Source organism: Callorhinus ursinus, unplaced genomic scaffold (genome assembly GCF_003265705.2).
Source record: "Callorhinus ursinus isolate GAN/ISIS: 27379988/994484 unplaced genomic scaffold, GSC_fseal_2.0 scaffold66, whole genome shotgun sequence".
NCBI lineage: Eukaryota > Metazoa > Chordata > Mammalia > Carnivora > Otariidae > Callorhinus > Callorhinus ursinus.
The window spans coordinates 299,636-318,781 of NW_027397128.1; the positions used below are offsets into that span (position 1 = coordinate 299,636).

The following is a 19,146-nucleotide window of genomic DNA, read 5'->3' on the forward strand; positions in this document are numbered from 1 at the left end:
CATCACACGTGAGCAGCCACCCCCCCATGGGTGTAGGGGGAACATGCATGTAGACTGTATGACCCTGATTCATTGCTACATGGGCCAGAAACAGCACTATTTCAAGTCAGGTAAATACAGAATGGAATACCTGCCAATCAGTGGGTGGAGGTAGGGGGAAAATAAGTATCATGCACATTGGCATCAGAGACCATTTCTTCTTGGCTTTTCCAAAAGCTTTCTCAGCAGAAAGAAAAATATAAAAATAATAGCAATAATGACAGCAACCACCACCACTACCATCTGATACAGAAATGCAAATATATGTCAAAACTGAATGTTGTTTCTAGCTCATGTTCCCCCCAGCTCTCAGCCCATTCCACCCAGACATTTTTTTGGGGGGAGGGGGTGCTCAGAACTCTTAATTTAGCATGATATATACTTTCATTTTGTTATGGAAATCTTTCAATTAGAGACCTCTGATCTTTAAAGAACAAGAAAGCAAACAAAACCCACCACTCTATCATTAGCACTAGCAAGTTCTATTTAAAAATGTAGTTCAAGAACATCAATGCAAATTAGATTATCCAAAAGAGGCATATATATACTATTATTCCCAAGGTGGGTAAAGAGCTGACTTTTGTTGTTTTTCAGAGGACACATAGAGAAAATCCACAAACTCAAATCAAGGGGTACAATCTTCTTTGGGAAAAGGAACCCAAACAGTTCTTGTCAATGTCTCTTCTTGCCAATTCATAAACATCAAAGAAGGCTTTTATGTTTCAGTCCATAATTCCAAAGAAACTGACATTTAATGCTTTAAGAAATGTTTTAAAGGTGGCTTCTTTCCAATTTGGAAACTATGAACTAAACCCTGGACAGCAAATTGAGTCAAAGGATATAGTCACCAACTGCCAGCTCAATACACCCCACCACATCACTTCTCAAATTCTTACTTCTCATTAGAAACTAAAGAATCATTTCCCCCAAATTCATTCCTTGTTTCAATTTTTTTCCCTCTTAACATCCAGGGCAAGATTGTCTTTCCTAAAATGTCAAAAATCCATCACGCTCTTCCCACAACCATCCTCGTCCACAAACAAACCCAAATTCACTCGTGATGGCAAGATAGAATTTTTGACTAAAATTCCCTGATGGAATTTAAAGGTAGTTTTCAAGAAAATGAACTGACAAAACACCACAAACAGCAAAGCCACTGTTTAAGGGAGCAGATCTTGCTCCGTGAACGTCACATAAATGGAGAATGCACACACACATGCACACTTAAATAGAATGCATTTCTTTATCAACAATTTTACTCAAGCAATAAGCAACTACATTCACAGGCATATTTAAAAGACAAGACATGACAAAAGATTTAGGGAGAGATAATATACCAACGTCATACATATCACAGCGAGGCCATGTTGAAGCTCAAAACGTTTTCCCCCCTAAGATATTTCGCTTGCTCTTTCTCTCCCTTTCTTTCCCTGTCTCTGTCTGTCTCTTTTTTATTCTCGGTGGTTCTCGGGATGAAATCAAAGCGAGAGTTCGCAACAGCTCAGGAAGCTGGACTCCATTCAGCGCGTTCCCAGGAAAAACATGAGTATGACATTGACAAGCAGGAGGACTACAATCACGGCAAAAACAACTACAGTTTGCACATCCAGGGTCATGGTGCAATGCAGAACACTGTAGTGTTCCAAGTGGGGGGCCGGCAGATTGGGAGATGTCAGTCTCTGTTCTGTCAGACTGTCCATACAGCCACCATGCTAGAAAGGAGAGGAGGAAGTCGGATGGTTGGGGAAGGGCTGGGTTTGGCGCCCGAGTTTGGTATGGGGGGAGGGGATGGGGACAGGGGAGATTGATTTCCCCCTTCTCAGGATTAAGCTGATCTTTCTTCCCTAGCTGAGAAATCTTAGCTCGCGCTGAAGTCGGCAGAATCCAGCATTCTCTCTCGGGCGCCAAGCAAAAGGCAAAATCCTGGCTTTCAAAGGGAAAGGCGGGAGGAACCAGTGCGAGGTTCTCCTGCGCCTGCTCGGTTGTCTGTCCGGGCGTGCGTCTGTCCACCTGCCTGGCTACAGGTCAGTCGCGGTCTCCCCTACTCCCTCTAGGTCGCTCGCTTTCCTAGTTTCCTCGTTTTTTCTAGCCTGCTTGCTTGCTCTCTCCGCGGTGCTCCAGGCTTCCAGCCTCTCATTTAAATCCTGCCTTGCTGGCTCTCTCCCTCTCCTCTCCCCACCCCCCAGCCCGTAGGCGGTGTTTTTATTCACCTAGCGGCTGTGGGCGCCTGCGTGAGGAGCTGCGGGAGCTGCTGACAGTACCCTCCGCCAATAGCAAATGCTGCAGCCGCGCGTTTACTCGCTGGGTGGGGCGGGACTTCAGCTGGCGTGCTAGCCCCTGCAACCAATCGGAGGGTCCAAACCTTCCCTTCCCCCCCCGCCCCTAGCGCGAGCCAATGGCCGCCGGCTCTGGCGTGGGGGTGGGGAGTTTGTTGGGGATGGGTTGAGGGGGATGTAGGGAGAGGAAGGGGGAGGGTGCACACAGAAGTGGGAGGAAAGGAGAGGGCGTGGCCGGGAGGGAGGGAAGGAGGAATAAAGGGAAGACTAATAGAAGGGGGGAGAGAGAAGGAAAGATGGGAAGGAGGGAGAAGAGATAGGGGATAAGGTGAAGAAAGAGAAGGGTGAAGGAAAATAAGGGGAAAAAGGTTGAAGAAGAGGGAAAAACAACGGAAAAAAGGGATAGGTAGGTGGGGAGGTGGCATGCCTTGGCATCCACTTATTTTGGAGTCTGGGCCAAGGAGAAAGCAAAGGTTTCTTTGGCCACTGCCTAAGTATTTACAGGCAACTCATAAGTAGCTCTACGCATTCAAAAAAACAGTGCTGTTGACAGAACCACAAGGACACACTACAAATTATCCAAAATCCAATTCTATTTGGCCTTCTCTGATATCCCTGCACTTGCAGGTTAATTTTCTTTCCTGTTTATGGTTTCTTTAGACTATGACTGCACTCTTCCAGCAAGCTGGGTACTATGAAGAGAAGCCAACTTTGCAGTTGAAAAAGCCTCTACAAAACTTGCAATATGCTTGTAATCACTGTCCTGCTCTGTGTTCCTGATTCTGTGTCTGGAACTAGGGAAAAAGCCCTGGACGGGAAGGTTTCAAATTTACTCCTAGCCCTACTTTAAGATAGCTTTATGACTTTTGGGCAACTCCTTTCCCCTCTCCTGGCCTCCATCTCCCTTCTGTCACATGAGGACTTAGACCTACCTGAAAATTCGGTGAAACTGCTGAACCTTCACCTCAGAAAAAATACATGCAATTTCAGCAGGCTCCTGGGCCTTCAAAAACCCAGCACTCCCTTATACAGATCTCTAAGGGCCCTTCTTCCTCTTACATCCTAGGACTGTAAAAGTGAACAGATAGATATTGGTAGAGGGGGTGGAAACTAGATTAGCCAGGAGTAGAACAAATTAAGTTCTGGAACTCCTATAATACTATAGACTCTAAGAGGAATGATAATTGCTATTTATTCTCTAGAAATCGTTGAGGCTAGAACAGTCATCTTAACTAAATGACTGGAAATTCTGAATGAATGCAGGTCATAAACAAAATGGCCCCTAGGCCTACAAGATAGAATAAAACCCAAAGAAGTCCCCACTTCAAAGGTTTGGGCTTATAACACCACCTATGAATGACTCATGCCAAAACAAACAACATAAAACCCTGAATCAGATCAAGCTTCTAGATCAATTATCAATTTATAGAATACATAGAGGACAGAAAAACATATTAAACTGCAATATGGAAGTAAAGACTAAAAAACAAAAACAAAACAACTACAGGACCAACAACCTGGATTTTTAACAAATAAATAGGAAGGAAAAGGTTTAACTTAGGTGGAACGCGTGTGTGTGTGTGTGCGCACATGTGCATGTGCGCGCATGCATGTGCTTCTGCCCACACACACATTTGCGATATTTATGAAACAACAGGAAATTTGAACAGGCTGGACACTTGATAATAAGAGTCACTATTACTTGCTTAGATGTTATAATGATATTATGGCAAAGTTTAACAAAATGGGGGCAATAGGGGTAATTTTTGTGACCTTGAATTTGGCAATGGTTTCTTAGAAATGACATGAAAAATACAAGCAACAACAACAAAATAGATAAATTGGACTTCATCAAGATTAAAAACTTTTGTGCTTCAAAGGATACTGTCAAGAGTATGAAAAGACAGCTCACAGAATGGAAAAAAACATTTGGAAGTTATATATCTAATAAGAAACTTGTACCTAGAATATATAAAGAGCTCTTACAAGTCAATTATAAAAAGAATAACTCAATTAAAAAACTGGCAAAGGTTCTGAAAAACATTTTTTCCAAAGAAATAGTCAATAAGCACATGGAAAGATGTTCAACATATTAGCCATCAGGAGAATGCAAATCAAATGCAGGAAATGCAAATGCAGGATATTTACTACAGCATTACTTATAATAAGATACCCCAAGAATGGTTATAATAGAAAAGCTAGATGTGGAGAAATCTGAACCTTCATAACATTGCTGGTCAAAATGGTTGAAGCTACTTTGGAAAACAGTCTGGTAGTTCCTCAAAAAATTAAACATAGGGTTACTATTTGACCCAACAATTCCAGTTCTATGCATATACCTAAGAGAAATGGGGAAAAAAATGCCCACACAAAATCTTGTATATGAACGTTCATAATAACATTACTCACAATAGCCAAAAGATGGAAAAAACTCAAATGTCCATCAGCTGATGAATGGATAAACAAAATGTGGTATATCCATACAATGGAATATTATTCAGCCATAAAAAGGAATAGACTACTATTACTGTGACAATATAGATGAACTTGGAAAATATTATGCTAAGTGAAAAAAACAGACAAAAAAGGCTTTTGTATGATTCCATTTATATGAAATGTCCATATAATTATGGATTAATGAAGCTTTTGTTTCACTTATATATAAATGTAAATGTGCTAGATTGTGATGTAAAATGTTTCTTTTTTTTAAGATTTTATTTATTTGAAAGAGAGAGAAAGAGAGAGCACAAGTTGGGGGAAGGTCAGTAATCTGTGTTTTAACAATCCCAGGACCCTGAGATCATGACCTGAGCCAGTCAGATCCTTAACCAACTGAGCCACCCAGGCACCCTGTAAAATTTATTTCTTATAACAAATAATTCCAAAATAGTTTAAAAGCCACTCTGCTAGATTATGATGAGACAGATACTAGTGATCACGACAGTACCATAATGTAAGCAACTAGAATCTTTCCCCTTGCTTTTTATTAAGTTTTTATTTGAATTCCAGTTATTTAACATATAGTGTAATAGTAGTTTCAAGTGTATAATATAGTGATTGAACACTTCCACACATCACCCATTGCTCATCACAACAAGGGCACTCCTTAGCCCCTATCACCTATTTAACCCATCCTCCCATCCACCTCCCCTCTGGTGACCCTCAGTTTATTCTCCATAGTTAAGGGTCTGTTTCTTGGTTTGCCTCTCTCTCTCTTTTTCCCTTTGCTCATTTATTTTGTTTCTTAAGTTCTGCTTATGAGTGAAATTATATGGTATTTGTCTTTCTCTGACTGACTCATTTTGCTTAACATAAGAGTCTCTAACTCCATCCATGTCATTGCAAATGACAATATTTCCTTCTTTATTATGGCTGAGTAATATTCCATTATGTATATATACCACATCTTCTTTATCCATTCATCAGTGGCCACTTGGGCTATTTCCATTATTTGGTTATTGTAGATAATGCTGCTATAAACATTGGGGTGCATGTATCCCTTTGAATTAGTATTTTCATATTCTTTGGGTAAATACTTAGTAATGCAATTGCTGGATCATAGGGTAGTTCTATTTTTAACTTTTTGAGGACTCTCCATACTGTTTTCCATAGTGGATGCACCAGTTTGCATTCCTAGCAACAGTGCAAGAGGGTTCCTCTTTCTCCACATCCTTGCCAACACCTATTGTTTCTTGTTCTCCTTGCCTTTGAAAGAGCAATTATATCCTATCTCCACTTCCTTGTCTATTGACCCTTCACTCCACTGCAGCCTGGCTTTCACTCCCATCATTTCATAGGGAACTAGAACCACTTGTGAATATAAACAAATGATCAACTTGTTACTAAATGGCATGACCAATTTTCCATCTTTATCTTCCCTGACTTCTCTTGCTCTTGATTCCATTGATGCCTTTCTCCTTTCTGAAATGCTCCCTTTGCCTTGGCGACATCATCCACATGACTTGTCTGGTTATACAGTCTTTACTTCCTGTCTGGGTTCTTCTTCATTCAATCATTTAAAGCCATGATTTCTCAGGGTTCTTCTAATCTCAGTCCCGTTATCTTCATTCCACACTTACACTGAATGGTGGACCCACCCATTCCCAAAGCTTGAACTACCAGCTACATTACACACTGATGCACCTCCTTTCAACAAAGTTACTGAATACTAGGGGAACAAAATCCTTTCCTGCATACAGCTTACAATTCCCTGCTAATATTCTCTTGAATTCCAGAGATGAATCTCCAACTGCCTTATGGATATCTCTTCCTGAATATGTCATAAGAACCTCAAACTTAGTCCAAAATTGAAATAATCTTTTCCCATCCCTGCCACCTTCCTTTTCCCCCTGAGTTCCCTGTCTTGTAGGAATGTCTCCTTACAAAAATCCTAGGAGATATCCGTAAGTCTTGTTTCTCATTCATCTTGCTTCCAGCCAACCAGTCCTCTAAGTCCTGGTAATTCTCTTCCTCCTTAATTTCTCTCTCATGTGTCCTTCCTCTGTCTCCCTGCTACTGGTATTTTTAATCAGTTCCTCATCATCTTTGATTCCATTATCATCCATTACTTGGTCTCTTGTGCTGCTCTCTGTACCCAGTTCAGCCTCTACTCTCCTGCCTAAATTATGTGTCTCAAAAGCATTTCTGCTCCTATCAATCCTATGGTAGATATTATAGTCTGGTTGCTCAGGATCCATGCCACCCTCCTTCTAGCCGGCCCTCCTATATTGCTGAAAAGCTCAAAACCAAAAACCTACAACAGCCTGTCTTTTCTCAGGCTCCTTTGCAACCAGTGTTCTGGATGTGATTTATTTCTGGTAATCATATGCATACGCACAATATTTGGAAGGAGGTAATGACGCAGAAGCCATATTTCTGCTGCTTTTGTTGGCAAGCATAGCAATAGGGATTTTAGGGTTTCCTGCAGCCATGTTACTTTTCCATAGACCCCACTGTCTGGTCACTGGCTTTGTGTATTTGAGGAACCAGAGAATGGGATGATTTTATTTCATTTCATTTCATTTTATATTATTATTATTTGCCAGTGAAGGTCTAGAAAGCATGATGATACTCTAGTCAATAGTTAAGGCAGTGGCAGATTCTTGATTCCTAGACTTCAGATAAGGTGGTATGTTTCCAAAGCCCCTGATGCCTCCTCACCTTCCTGTTTGTGGCATAGAAAACAGCTCCCCTGGTATTCTGGGAGTTATTCCTGGAAGCCCAGCCTAAATGTTGCACCTCTAGCCCTTACCCCAATTTTGGAAGCACCTGATTTTCTGTATTAGGACCCTTTCTACTGAAAATAACTAGAGTGATTTAATTTCTCCAGCTGAAGCCTGACTTATATAACTCCACTGCTTAAAGTCCTTCCATAGCTCCCCACTGTCTTTTTTTTTTAATATTTTATTTATTTATTTGACATAGAGAGAGAGAGAGAAAGAGAGTGAGCACAGGCAGGGGCAGTGGCAGGCAGAGGCAGAGGGAGAAGCAGGATCCCCACAGAGAAGGGGGAGCCCGATGTGGGACTCGATCCCGGGACTCCGGGATCATGACCTGAGCCGAAGGCAGTTGCTTAACCAACTGAGCCACGCAGGCGCCCGCTCCCCACTGTCTTTACGGCAAATGCCATGTAATGCCTTGCCAATCTGGCGTCCTTTGGTCTTTCTAACCTCAGATTTCACCAATACCCTCTCATTCTCCACTCTCCAGCTAAACAGAGCCTACCATAGTTCTCATAACCATCAGGTTCTCTTGCCTCAAGAATTATGCAACTAACTGCTATCCTTCCTGAGCCCCCATCTCAAAACTCAACTCAAGTGCCACCTCCTCCAGAAGGCTTTCTCTGATGTTCTCGCTTCAAAATTATTCTGGATAATATTCTTCTCCCACAGGACTCTGTGTTTGCCCCTCTTAGAATACTTTTTAAATTGTATTATAATGTTTTGTTTGTTTCCTGCACTGGACTGTGGAGCTAAAAGGGCAGAGACCATGCCCGTCTTATTCACTGCTTTCTCCCCCAAGCCCAGAACAGTGCCTAACACTTAGCAGATGCCTAATAAACATTTGCTGAATGCATGAATGTCTTCTTCATCCACTTGTTTCCACTCAGAGAGTTATATCTTCCAACACAGAAGGTAAGACATGATGAGACCACAGAGAAAATCTAGTCTAAAACTTATATTCTAGGTTAGAAAACTGAGGCCCAGAGAATGGAAGCAACATGCCCAAGATTACACAGCTAATTGCAGGCAAAGCAGAAACCAAAACCCTTGTCTCTTGAGTCTCAAAAGTATTTTGAGAGATTTTTGACCCTGGAACATGACATCTGATCCCAGCTCTATCCCTGTGCAGTTAGCATTCTGAGTGAAGTTCCCACCCAACTGTGCTTACAATAAAAAAAAAAAAATAAACAAGTCCCCCATATTTCAAGCAGCAGTATCCCCAACCCATAGCCAACACTTCTGCTGACAAGTATCAAGAAATCAGAGAATTTGGGGTATAGCAAAACCCCACTTCCATCTTTCAATCCCTCCTGCAACATCCCCACTAAATAGGTATCTAGTCTCAATTCTAACACCCACAGCAATGAAGAGGTTCTTCTCTCCCAAGACAGTCCATTCATCTCTGGCATAATCATAGTTGGCAGAAAGTTCTTCCATCTCTTTGAGCCAGATGTTATCACCACTTCTACGACAGCCACTGCTGAGGAGCTAATCACTCCATGAGATGGTCTGGAATATAAATGCTCCCAAACTCACACTGAAATTACTATAAACACCGAGTATATTTCTCAGGATCTAAAGACCATTCATTAGATAATAATAAACACTTATAAAGCACTTACTCTATGATTGGAACTCGCATGATGCATGATTAGCGTCTCTGCGTGGCTAGGACTTGCAACATATATTAACTCTTAATCCTCACAACCACCCTATGAGGTAGATACTATTATTGCCCTTATTTTACAGATGAGAGGAGTGAGGCACAGTGGTTAAATAACTTGCCCAAAGTCACATGGCTAGTTAGTGGTGGAGCCAAGATGACAATCCAAACAGTCTGACTCTAGAGCCTATGTTCTTAGACACTGTGCTATATAAATGCCACTGAATAACACATGTCCTATCTTCTAATAGCATCTGACAAGATGTCTCTTGGGTCACAGGAATAAACCATTTCAATGTTCTGATCTGACTCCCAGTGGCCTCCCTCCCAGGTACAAGATGCCTAAGTCTTAAATCTTTGCCTTCTCTCAGGGAAAAGCCAGTGCCTAGTTGTCTTTTGCCTCTCATGGTTCAAATAGCTCCCAAAGTCACACTTCTTCCAGGAAGTATAACCAAGGAAAGTTCCATATTTTATCCTGACCCCTCTGCTACTCACTTATTGCCATTCAACCCCACCCCAGCCACCTGATAATCCCCAATGCTTGCCAGAGACAATCTGAAGATATTAAATCCTGTATGCTCATTGTCTTGGCTACTGATATGACTACATGCTCTTGCACATTTGTGCATGTCCACCCTATTTAAGAGAATCAGCTCCCTGAGGACAGAGACCCCTGGTTAGTTCAATTATTCAGCACAGAGATCATTGTTCCTCCAAAATCAGTTAAATAAAATAAGCACTTATTCTTTTTATTATTATTATTAATTTGTTTTTATTAAATAAACTCTACCCCAATGTGGGGCTCAAATGCATGACCCTGAGATCAAGAGTTGCATGCTCTACTGACTGAGCCAGCCAGGTGCCCCAATAAGCACTTATTCTGACAGCGAAGGGATACAGAGATACTCTCAGGAAGCTTACAATCTAGTAGGAGACATAGTCACACACATAATTTCCATATCATTCAGTAAAGTGTCCTAAGCATAATCAGATAATGAATAAAGTTGTTGATGACTATAGAATGAATCATAAAATTTTATACTCAAAATGAGAATAAAAGGTCACTTCCTCCCAACCTACCTACATAGGAATCCTCTCTACACTATGTGATGAGGTAGGGGAAATGGAAGGAGGAGAAGGAGGAATCACCTACTTTGGGTCGCATGGTGCTCGGCCTTTCAACATATCATTCTATTTAATCCTCCCCAGAAGCCTGAAAAATGGAATTGTTATCACTACTTTAAAGAGTAAGAAACTAAGGTTCAGAATGTGTACATCAACCCATACCCCAAAGCTTACTATCTCTGATGAGCTCTGTCCAGCAGCTGCTGGAATATTTTCAGTAACAGGAAGCTCACTCTGAAGCTTTCAAAGCCATTATTTGTTTTGAGCTGAAATTCATTATTCAGTGCTTTCAACCATTTGTTAGAACACTATGCTCTGGGCCATACAAAAAAAGCCAAGTACTAAACAATAGTCCTCTTAAAATGTTTCAAGATATCTATCATGGGTTCAAACTCTGATTCTTCCTGAACAGCCCCCCCCCATATACACAAGTGCACACACACACACACACACACACACAACATGCACGTGCACACACACACACACAGAAACACCACATGTTCTCCAAGATAAACATGACCATTTCTTTAAGCTCTTCCTTGTGGCATGGTTTGCAACCCTCCCCAGGCTGGTTGCTCATCAGTTTGTCCAACATACCTCAGAACACATATCCAGGTGGGAGTGACAATGGGGAATGGGAATATCATCTCTCTTATTCTAAACACTAGTCCCTAGGAAGAGCTACCTGTGAGCTCACATTCACCTAAAATGTCTGACGCTCGTGCGTGCTGCTGTGCCCCCACCATGCCTTGAGAAGCTTATGGCAAAGTGAAAAATGCAGTGGAAAGAAGTCAAAACTTTCAGATGTAAGTCAAGCCTCTGCTTCTTGGTAGCTGTTTGACCTCAAACAAGTCTCTTAACTTCCTTAAAGCTCAAAAAGTTTTGACTTGTTTTCAGTTGTAACTTAACATAAAACATTGTTTTAAAATTTCAACTGCCTTACCAAAGGTGGAAGGCATGAAATTGGTCCTAAGTAGGGTAGCCTGAAGAAAGGGTGATGAGTGATTTGCTTAAGTTAAAGAATAAGGATACATAGAATTTTGTTAGGTTGTGATGGGTGGAGTTTTAGGGGAGGATCAGATATAGGGTTAATAATTTGACTATGTATGAAGACTTTTCTCCTAGCTCTCTGTAAGTTTAGCTCTTTCATCTTTTCAAAAGGAATCCTTCCCTGACCACCCTCTTTGAAACTGTACCACTGCATCACTATCTTATTATCATGATTTTCTTTCTAGCCCTATCACTATATGAAAAGTTATATTACTATTTGTTTATTTGTTTATTGATTTAAACAAATAACAAATCTCCCTTTATAAACTGTAAGCTTCATGAGGGCAGAGACTGTTTTGTTCATTGCTTTATCTCTAGCACATAGAGCAGTACTTGGCATTCAACAAATTTTTTTTTAATGACTGAATAACTAAATGAATGAATAAATGAATGAGTGAATAAAGGCATAGCTCTGCTGACTCACAATGTTGGATGTAGAGGAAATGTGTCATGGAAAGTATTCTCTACTGCAACCTGTGAATACAAAATTTCCAGTTACAGGCTTAGAATTTCAGACTTCTTTGGTTTTCTGTTCCCAGTTGGCACAGACTCCACTCTAAACCACCACCCAGAAGCCCTTCCCTCAAGAATCACTGCCTACACCGACCTCACGTGGTCAAAGACTGAATACATATTTGAATAAATACCTAGGAACAGCAGTTTCCTCTTGTTCCTTTACATGGATTTATTTCAGGCCGGTTTTGTAGGGGGAGAGGGGCCAAGGGAACTTATTTAATTCTATTTCAAGTAAGCCAGTGGACCAATCTGCCTGTACTCAGGGTAGAAAGGACTGGTTGGAAAAGAGAAGCAAAGGTCTAAAAGCCCCTTCAGAGGAAGTACAATTCTTTCCTATCAGGCCCAGATCTTTCTGGGGCAGCCAAACCCAGTCATGCACCAATTTAAGACTAGTATGGGCAGTGAATGCTTCCCTCAGTATCAGGCCCAGTATTTAGTTTTGGAGCTTAATCTCCTAGATTACTTCCATTTTGGGAACTCATGATTCATTCAACCAGCTACCTCCTCTGCCCCCCCATGTCCAAATTATTTATATATGGGCTTCATTTAAACAGTAAACTACTGGACAGTCATGACACCAAGCGCTCCTCATCAAATTAAGCATAGAGTTTTACTCATAGTCTCCCTTTCTCTCTCTTCCCCTTACTTTCTGCTTCAGTTAAACAGTCCAGGAACAGCCCTAGACTTAGAAGCAATATAGCTTGATAGCTGAGAACTCAGGCACTAGCCAGCCTGCTGAGGCTCAACTTTAGATCTTCCAATTGCTGGTTGTGTGACCTGGAACAAGATACTTAATGTCTTTTTAAAAAGTTTTTATGTTAATTCTAGTTAGTTAACATACAGTGTTATATTAGTTTCAGGTGTACAATATAGTGAGTCAACGATTCCATAAATCAACAGGAACTCATCCTGACAAACCCACTCCTTAATCCCCATCACCTATTTAAACCCATCCCCCCATCAACCTCTCCTCTCCATAGTTAAGAGTCTGCTTTTTGGTTTGTCTCTCTTCTTCCTTTGCTCATTTATTTTGTTTCATAAATTTCACATATGAGTGAAATCATATGGTATTTATATTTCTCTGACTTATTACACTTAGCGTTATACCCTCTAGCTCCATCCATGTTGTTGCAAATGACAAGATTCCATTATTTCTTATGCCTGAATGATACCCCATTGTGTGTGTGTGTGTGTGTGTGTGTGTGTACACTCGTTGAGGATTTTTATATCTATGTTCATTAGGGATATTGGCCTGTAATTCTCTTTTGTAGTGGTGTCTTTATCTGGTTTCGTTTTCAGGGTAATGTTGGCCTCATAGAATGAATTTGGAGGTTTTCCTTCCTTTTCTATTTTTTAGAATAGTTTGAGAATAGGTATTAACTCTTCTTATAAATGTTTGATAGAATTTGCCTTTGAAGCATTCTGGTTCTGGACTTGTGTTTGTTGGGAGATTTTTGATCACTGATCCAATTTCCTTGTGGGTAATAGGTATGTTCAAATTTTTTATTTCTTCCTGTTTCAGTTTTGGTGGCTTATATGTTTCTAAGAATTTATTCATTTCTTCTAGGTTGTCCAATTTGTTGGCATATAATTTTTCATAATATTCTCTTATAATCGTTTGTATTACTATGGTGTTGGTTGTTATTTCTCCTCTATCATTTGAGATTTTGAGTCCGTTCTCTTTTTTTCTTGATAAGTCTGGCTAGGGGTTTATCAATTTTATTGATTTTTTAAAAGAACCAGCTCCAGGTTTCATTGATCTCTTCTATTTTCTTAAATTTCTATATCATTTATTTCTGCTCTATACTTATTATTTCCTTCCTCCTGCTGTTTTGGAGTTATGTTTGTTGTTCTTTTTCTAGTTCCTTTGGATGTAAGGTTAAGTTGTATATTTCAGACTTTTCTTGCTTCTTGAGGTAAGGCTATATTGCTATAAACTTCCCTTTTAGAACCACTTTTGCTGCATGCAAAGTGTTTTAGACCATTTGGTTTTCATTTTCATTTGTTTCCATGTACTTTTTTATTTCTTATTTTGTTTCCTGGTTGATCCATTCTTTGTTTAGTAGCATTGTATTTAACCTCCATGTATTTGTGGTCTTTCCAGATTTTTTCTTGTGGTTGACTTCTAGTTTCATAGAGTTTTTTTTTAAGATTTTTTATTTTATTTATTTGACAGAGAGAGAGACTCAGAAAGAGAGAGAACACAAGCAGGGGGAGTGGGAGAGGGAGAAGCAGGCTTCCCGCCGAGCAGGGAGCCCGATGTGGGGCTCGATCCCAGGACCCTGGGACCATGACCTGAGCCAAAGGCAGACACTTAACGACTGAGCCACCCAGGTGCCCCTAGTTTCAGAGTTTTGATCAGAAAAGATGCATGGTATGACTTCGATTTTTTTATTTGTTGAGGCTTGTTTTGTGGGCTAATATGTGATCTGTTCTAGACAGTGTTCCACATGTACTTGAAAAGAATGTGTATTCTGCTGTTTTAGGATGGAATGTTCTGAATATATCTGTTAAATCCATCTGTTCCAGTGTGCCATTCAAAGCCATTGTTTCCTTGTTGATTTTCCATTTAGATGATCTGTGGGGTGTTAAAGGCCCTACTATCATTGTACAATATATTATCAATTAGTTCCCTCATGTTTGTTACTAACTGTTTTATATATTTGGGTGCTCCCATGTGGGGTGTATAAATATTTACAGTTGTTATATCTTCTTGTTGGATTGATCCTTTTATTATCACAGTGCCCTCCTTTGTCCCTTGTGACAGTCTTTATTGTAAAGTCTATTTTTTCTGATATAAGTATTGCTACTATGGCTTTCTATTAACATCCATTTGCATGATAGATGTTTCTCTATCTCCTGACTTTCAGTTTGCTGTTGTCTTTAGTTCTAAAATGAGTCTCTTGTATGTAGCATATAGATATGTCTCGTTTTTTTTAATCTATTCTGATACCCTATATCTTTAGATTGGAGCATTTAGTCATTTACATTCACAGTAATTATTGATAGATATGTGTTTGTTGCCATTGTAGTACTTCATTTGTGTTTTTTTCTGAAGATTTTCTCTGATCCTTGTCTTTCTCTCATGGTTTGCTGGTTTTCTCTAATGATATATTTGGATTTCCCACTCTTTATTCTTTCCATATTTACCAGTGTTTTTTGATATATGGTTACCATTAGGTTTGTATAGAACCTGTTCTGCATAAAACAGTCTATATTAAGTTGATGGTCATTTAAGTTTGAACACATTCTTTACTTCTCTCCTCCCCATGTTTTAGGTATATGGTCTCATATTTTACATTTTTTTTATTTTTTGAGTTCCTTGACTGATATTTTACAAAAACATTCATTTTTACTGATTTTCTTTCCTACCTTCAAACTTTTACTTTTGGACTTTCCTTTCACTCAAAGATCCCCTTTAATATTTCTTGTATGGCTGCTTTAGTGGTTATGAACTCCTTAATTTTTATTTGTCTGGGAAACTCTCTCTCCTTCTCTTCTGAATGATAGCCCTACTGGATAGAATATTTTTGGCTGCAGATTTTTCCCATTCAGCATTTTGAAGGTATCATGCTACTCCATTCTGGCTTGGAAAGTTTCTCCTGAAAAATCCCCTGATAACCTTATGGGGTTTCCCTTGCATGTAACTGTCTAGTTTCATCTTGCTGCTTTAAATTTTTTTTCTTTATCACTATATTTTGACATTTTTTAAAGATTTTATTTATTTATTTGAAAGAGAGGGAGACAGAACACAAGAGGAGGGGAGAGGAAGAGGGAGTGGGAGAAGCAGATTCTTCACTGAGCAGGGAACTTGATGCAGGGCTCGATCCCAGGACCCCAAGATCATGACCTGAGCTGAAGGTGGACACTTAACTGACTGAGCCACTGAGGCACCCCATATTTTGACATTTTAATTACAATAGGTCTTGCTATGGATCTTCTTTTGTTGATTTTGTTGGGGGTTCTCTGTGCTTCCTGGATCTGATATCTGTTTCCTTCCCCAGATAAGGGAAGTTTTTAGGTATCATGTCTTCAAATAAATTTTCTGTCCTCTTTTCGCTCTCTTCTCCGTCTGGGACTCCTATAATGAATGCTATTACATTTGATGGAGTCACTGAGTTCCTTAAGTCTACTCTTGTTTTGCACAATTATTTTTTCTTTCTTTTGTTCAGCTTAATTACTTTCCGTTTTTCTGTCTAGAGGTCATTAATTTGTTCCTCTGCTTTTTCCATCCTGCTGTTTATTCCATCAAGCATGTTTCTCATTTTGTTATTTAGCCCTTTATCTCTGCTACATTTTTCCCTATTTCTGTGTTAAGGGTCTCACTGATGCCTTCCATTATTTTCTCAAGTCCAGTATCTTTGTGATTATTCCTTTAAATTCTCTATCAGGCATGTTACTTATCTCTATTTTACTTAGGTCTCTGGCCATGGCCTTGTCCTGTTCTCTCATTTGGGACAAATTCCTCTGTCTTCTCATTTTGTCTAAATTTCTGTGTTAGGAAAGGCAGCTAGGTCTTCTCTTCTTGAGTGTAATGGCCTTATGAAGAAGCATCTTATAATGCCCTGAAGTGTAGTGTCCCATGTTCCCCAGGGCCTGGTGCTTTCAGGAGTGACTCCAATGTGTGCTGCATGTGCTCTGCTATTGTGTTCTGGCCACATTATCCTTTAGGCCAGTTGTCTGCAGAGGCTCCCTTTGCCTGTTATGGGCAGTGTTTGGTCCCTGGCCCAAATGTGGTGAGTTTTAACTAGGTGTATTCTAGTCTGCTTGTGAAATGAGACCTGTTGCCATCACCACCAGAACCATGGCTCCGCTAAACTCCCATCAGGAAATGCAGTATAAGCAGGGTTTTGGGCTGGTCTTCTGGGGGAGAGAGCCCCTGCACTGAGACTGAGGCAAGTGTGACTGGGAAGGGCAGTTCTGCCAGTGTATGGTGGCAGGGGTAGGGCTTGGTGTGAGCAAGTTAGGTAGTGAGTGTCACTGCTGCGTTGTTCCCTACGGGTGGCCCTGTGCTTGCTAAGGTGTAGGGGTGGGAAGTGGCGCAGGCCAGTTTATTTGTTCCTAGAGGGGTCTTTCTGTAAATACTGGCACTCTGGGACACACTCCAAGATGGGCAGAAACCTCTCCACTGTGTGGCCCAGATGCTCTTCAAATTGCTATTTTCAAGCTCTATGTCTAGAGGCTGTTTGCACTGCTTTCTCTCCAAGAGCAGCCCCAGTGCACTCCAGGCTCTCCCCAAGCCAAGCCTACTGACCTTTAGAACTCCAGGCTTTATTCCCTGCAGGTTGCAAGAACTGACCAAATTCAGCCCCTCTCACTTTCCAAGCCAATTTCTATGGTGAATCATCATCCATGTCCTCCCCTGTGTGCTAGTCTATCTCTTGCCCTTTTCTGCAATGTAACTCCCTCCCCACTGTAGCAGCAATGATTTGTTTTTCTCCCAAACCATATCTCTGCATTTCCTGCCTTCCTCAATGTGGTCTGTTCTCTACCTTTAGTTGTGGAGTTTGTTCTACCAGTCTTCAGGTCAATTTCTGGGGTATTTACAATGATTTGATTGTTATCTAGTTGTATTCATTTAATGAAGTGAGACTAGGGTCCTCCTATTCTACTGCCATCTCTCCCTCTCTCTCTACTTAATGTCTCTGAGCTTCACTTTTCTCATCTTGAAAATGTAGAGAATGGTATAATGTCCTTCACTCAGAGCAAGCCCTTACACTCACTACCCTAGTTTCCTCATCTGTGAAGCACAGATTTATAGAGTTGTTGATGAGGGTTCAAAGAGTGAATACATGCAAAGCAATTAAAAAATCCCTGGCACATAATAATGCAGAGTAAATACTAACAAATACTATAATTTGAAGGTTTGAGTACTATCTCTGCCCTTATTTTTAGACAAATCATTTACTCTTCGAGTCTCAGTTTCCACATCTATAAATAGAAGAAACAAATAATGCCTACCAAAGAGATGATGAAATAAAGAATCTGAAAGTGCTCTATGGAATAAAAATTTGTTGAAAATATGAAGAATTGGAGAAAGGAGTTAAGATGGTAGAGGAGTAGGGGATGGGGGACCCTAAGCTTGTCTCATCTCCTGAATACAGCTAGATAATTATCAAATCATTCTGAACATGCAAAAAATCAATCAGAGGTCCGAGAGAAAAAAACGGCAAGTCTACAGTAGAAAATCAACCACCTTTTGGAAAGTAAGAGTTGCAAAGAGTTGAGCTGGGGGAGATATAACTGTGGGTATTATGGTGGGGAGGGAGCCCTGCTTATGGAGACTACTGCCAAGTGTTATATACAGCAGAGCATAAAATTTGAACTTTTAGAAGTCTGCAACCATGGGAGATACGCCTGGCTTAAATGTGCTGAGGTTGCAAAGCAGGGCAGAATCCTAGGAGTCACAGCATGGTCTGGGGATCCCCTGGGTCACAAGAAGAATGGGTGGTGCCAATGTGCTGTTCCCAGACATAGGAATGGAGATGCTGGCTGAGAGCAACAAGTCTTGTTGCCGGCTTTCTGCTCTGTTTTGCCATAAACTGAACTGTTGTGCAGTCAAACAACTGCTTTTCTAAGATAGGCTGGCAAATTGCAAACGCATGGCAAGACCTTCCCCCAGAGGATCACGGGACAACACCATGGAAGTCCCTAAAATTTGGAGGTTTGAAACTCAGTCACATGACTGAGATAAAAAAAAGCTTGGACAAAGGCAGGGTGAACACAGGGTTATAACAGAAACCAGGGACATATGAGGGGTGATTGATTGCTCTTCTCTGAGGGCTCCTTGAAGAGTAGAGAGCACAAACTCTTAGCACTGGAACTAGAGTTGGGCACCGCCATTTTCATCCTGCTCCTCAGTGCTGAAAGCCATCATAGAGCAAAAGAGCACCACCTAGTGAAGGCTGGAGCCACTTACACCAAAACCCACTCTGCAGGGCCCTGGAGGCACATTTCTACTATAGCAAGTCCACCTGAGAATCAGTTCAATAGACCCTTGCCCCAGAACATTACAAACAACTCACTCACACCAAGTCTACTGATCATAGAGTGCTGCAAAACTTCAGCTCTAGGGGAAATAGGATCTAGCTTCCTATTTATTTTTTTTATTTTTTAATTATTGCTCGAGGAAAAGATGGCAGAGGACCCTATTCCAACCAATCCCTGGAACTGAGCTGGATATCTACCAAAGCACTCTGAACATCCACAAAATCAGCCTGATGTAAGAAGATCTGGATCTCTACAAACAGAATAT

The 19,146-nt window shown here is 40.7% G+C and overlaps 2 protein-coding genes across 10 annotated transcripts in view; both read right to left on the minus strand.

Moving 5' to 3' along the window:
- Positions 1 to 19,146, minus strand: part of ARHGEF9 (Cdc42 guanine nucleotide exchange factor 9) — a 233,675-nt gene that overhangs the window by 183,398 nt on the left and 31,131 nt on the right. Inside the window, exon 1 of one of the 9 annotated variants that reach the window (XM_073885846.1) lies at positions 2,250 to 2,338. The exons of 4 other annotated variants lie outside the window; for them this stretch is intronic. Coding sequence is in view for 2 of the 5 variants with exons in the window: in XM_073885845.1 (XP_073741946.1) it covers positions 1,381 to 1,389 (9 nt within the window). In the remaining 3 variants the exon portion in view is untranslated. Of the gene's footprint in view, positions 1 to 1,376; positions 1,526 to 2,249; positions 2,339 to 19,146 lie in introns of those variants that run through there. 4 more of the 9 variants (XM_025863857.2, XM_073885845.1, XM_073885844.1 and 1 more) reach the window with 4 other exon arrangements.
- On the minus strand, positions 1,560 to 2,209 carry LOC141371298 (uncharacterized). The gene has a single exon (XM_073885854.1). It carries the CDS (start codon positions 1,737 to 1,739, stop codon positions 1,560 to 1,562), a length of 180 nt encoding a protein of 59 aa, XP_073741955.1. The 5' UTR covers positions 1,740 to 2,209.

Bases quoted from the DNA above. Each gene is read 5' to 3' on its own strand.
- LOC141371298 (XM_073885854.1), bottom strand. From the start codon at position 1,739: ATGGACAGTCTGACAGAACAGAGACTGACATCTCCCAATCTGCCGGCC.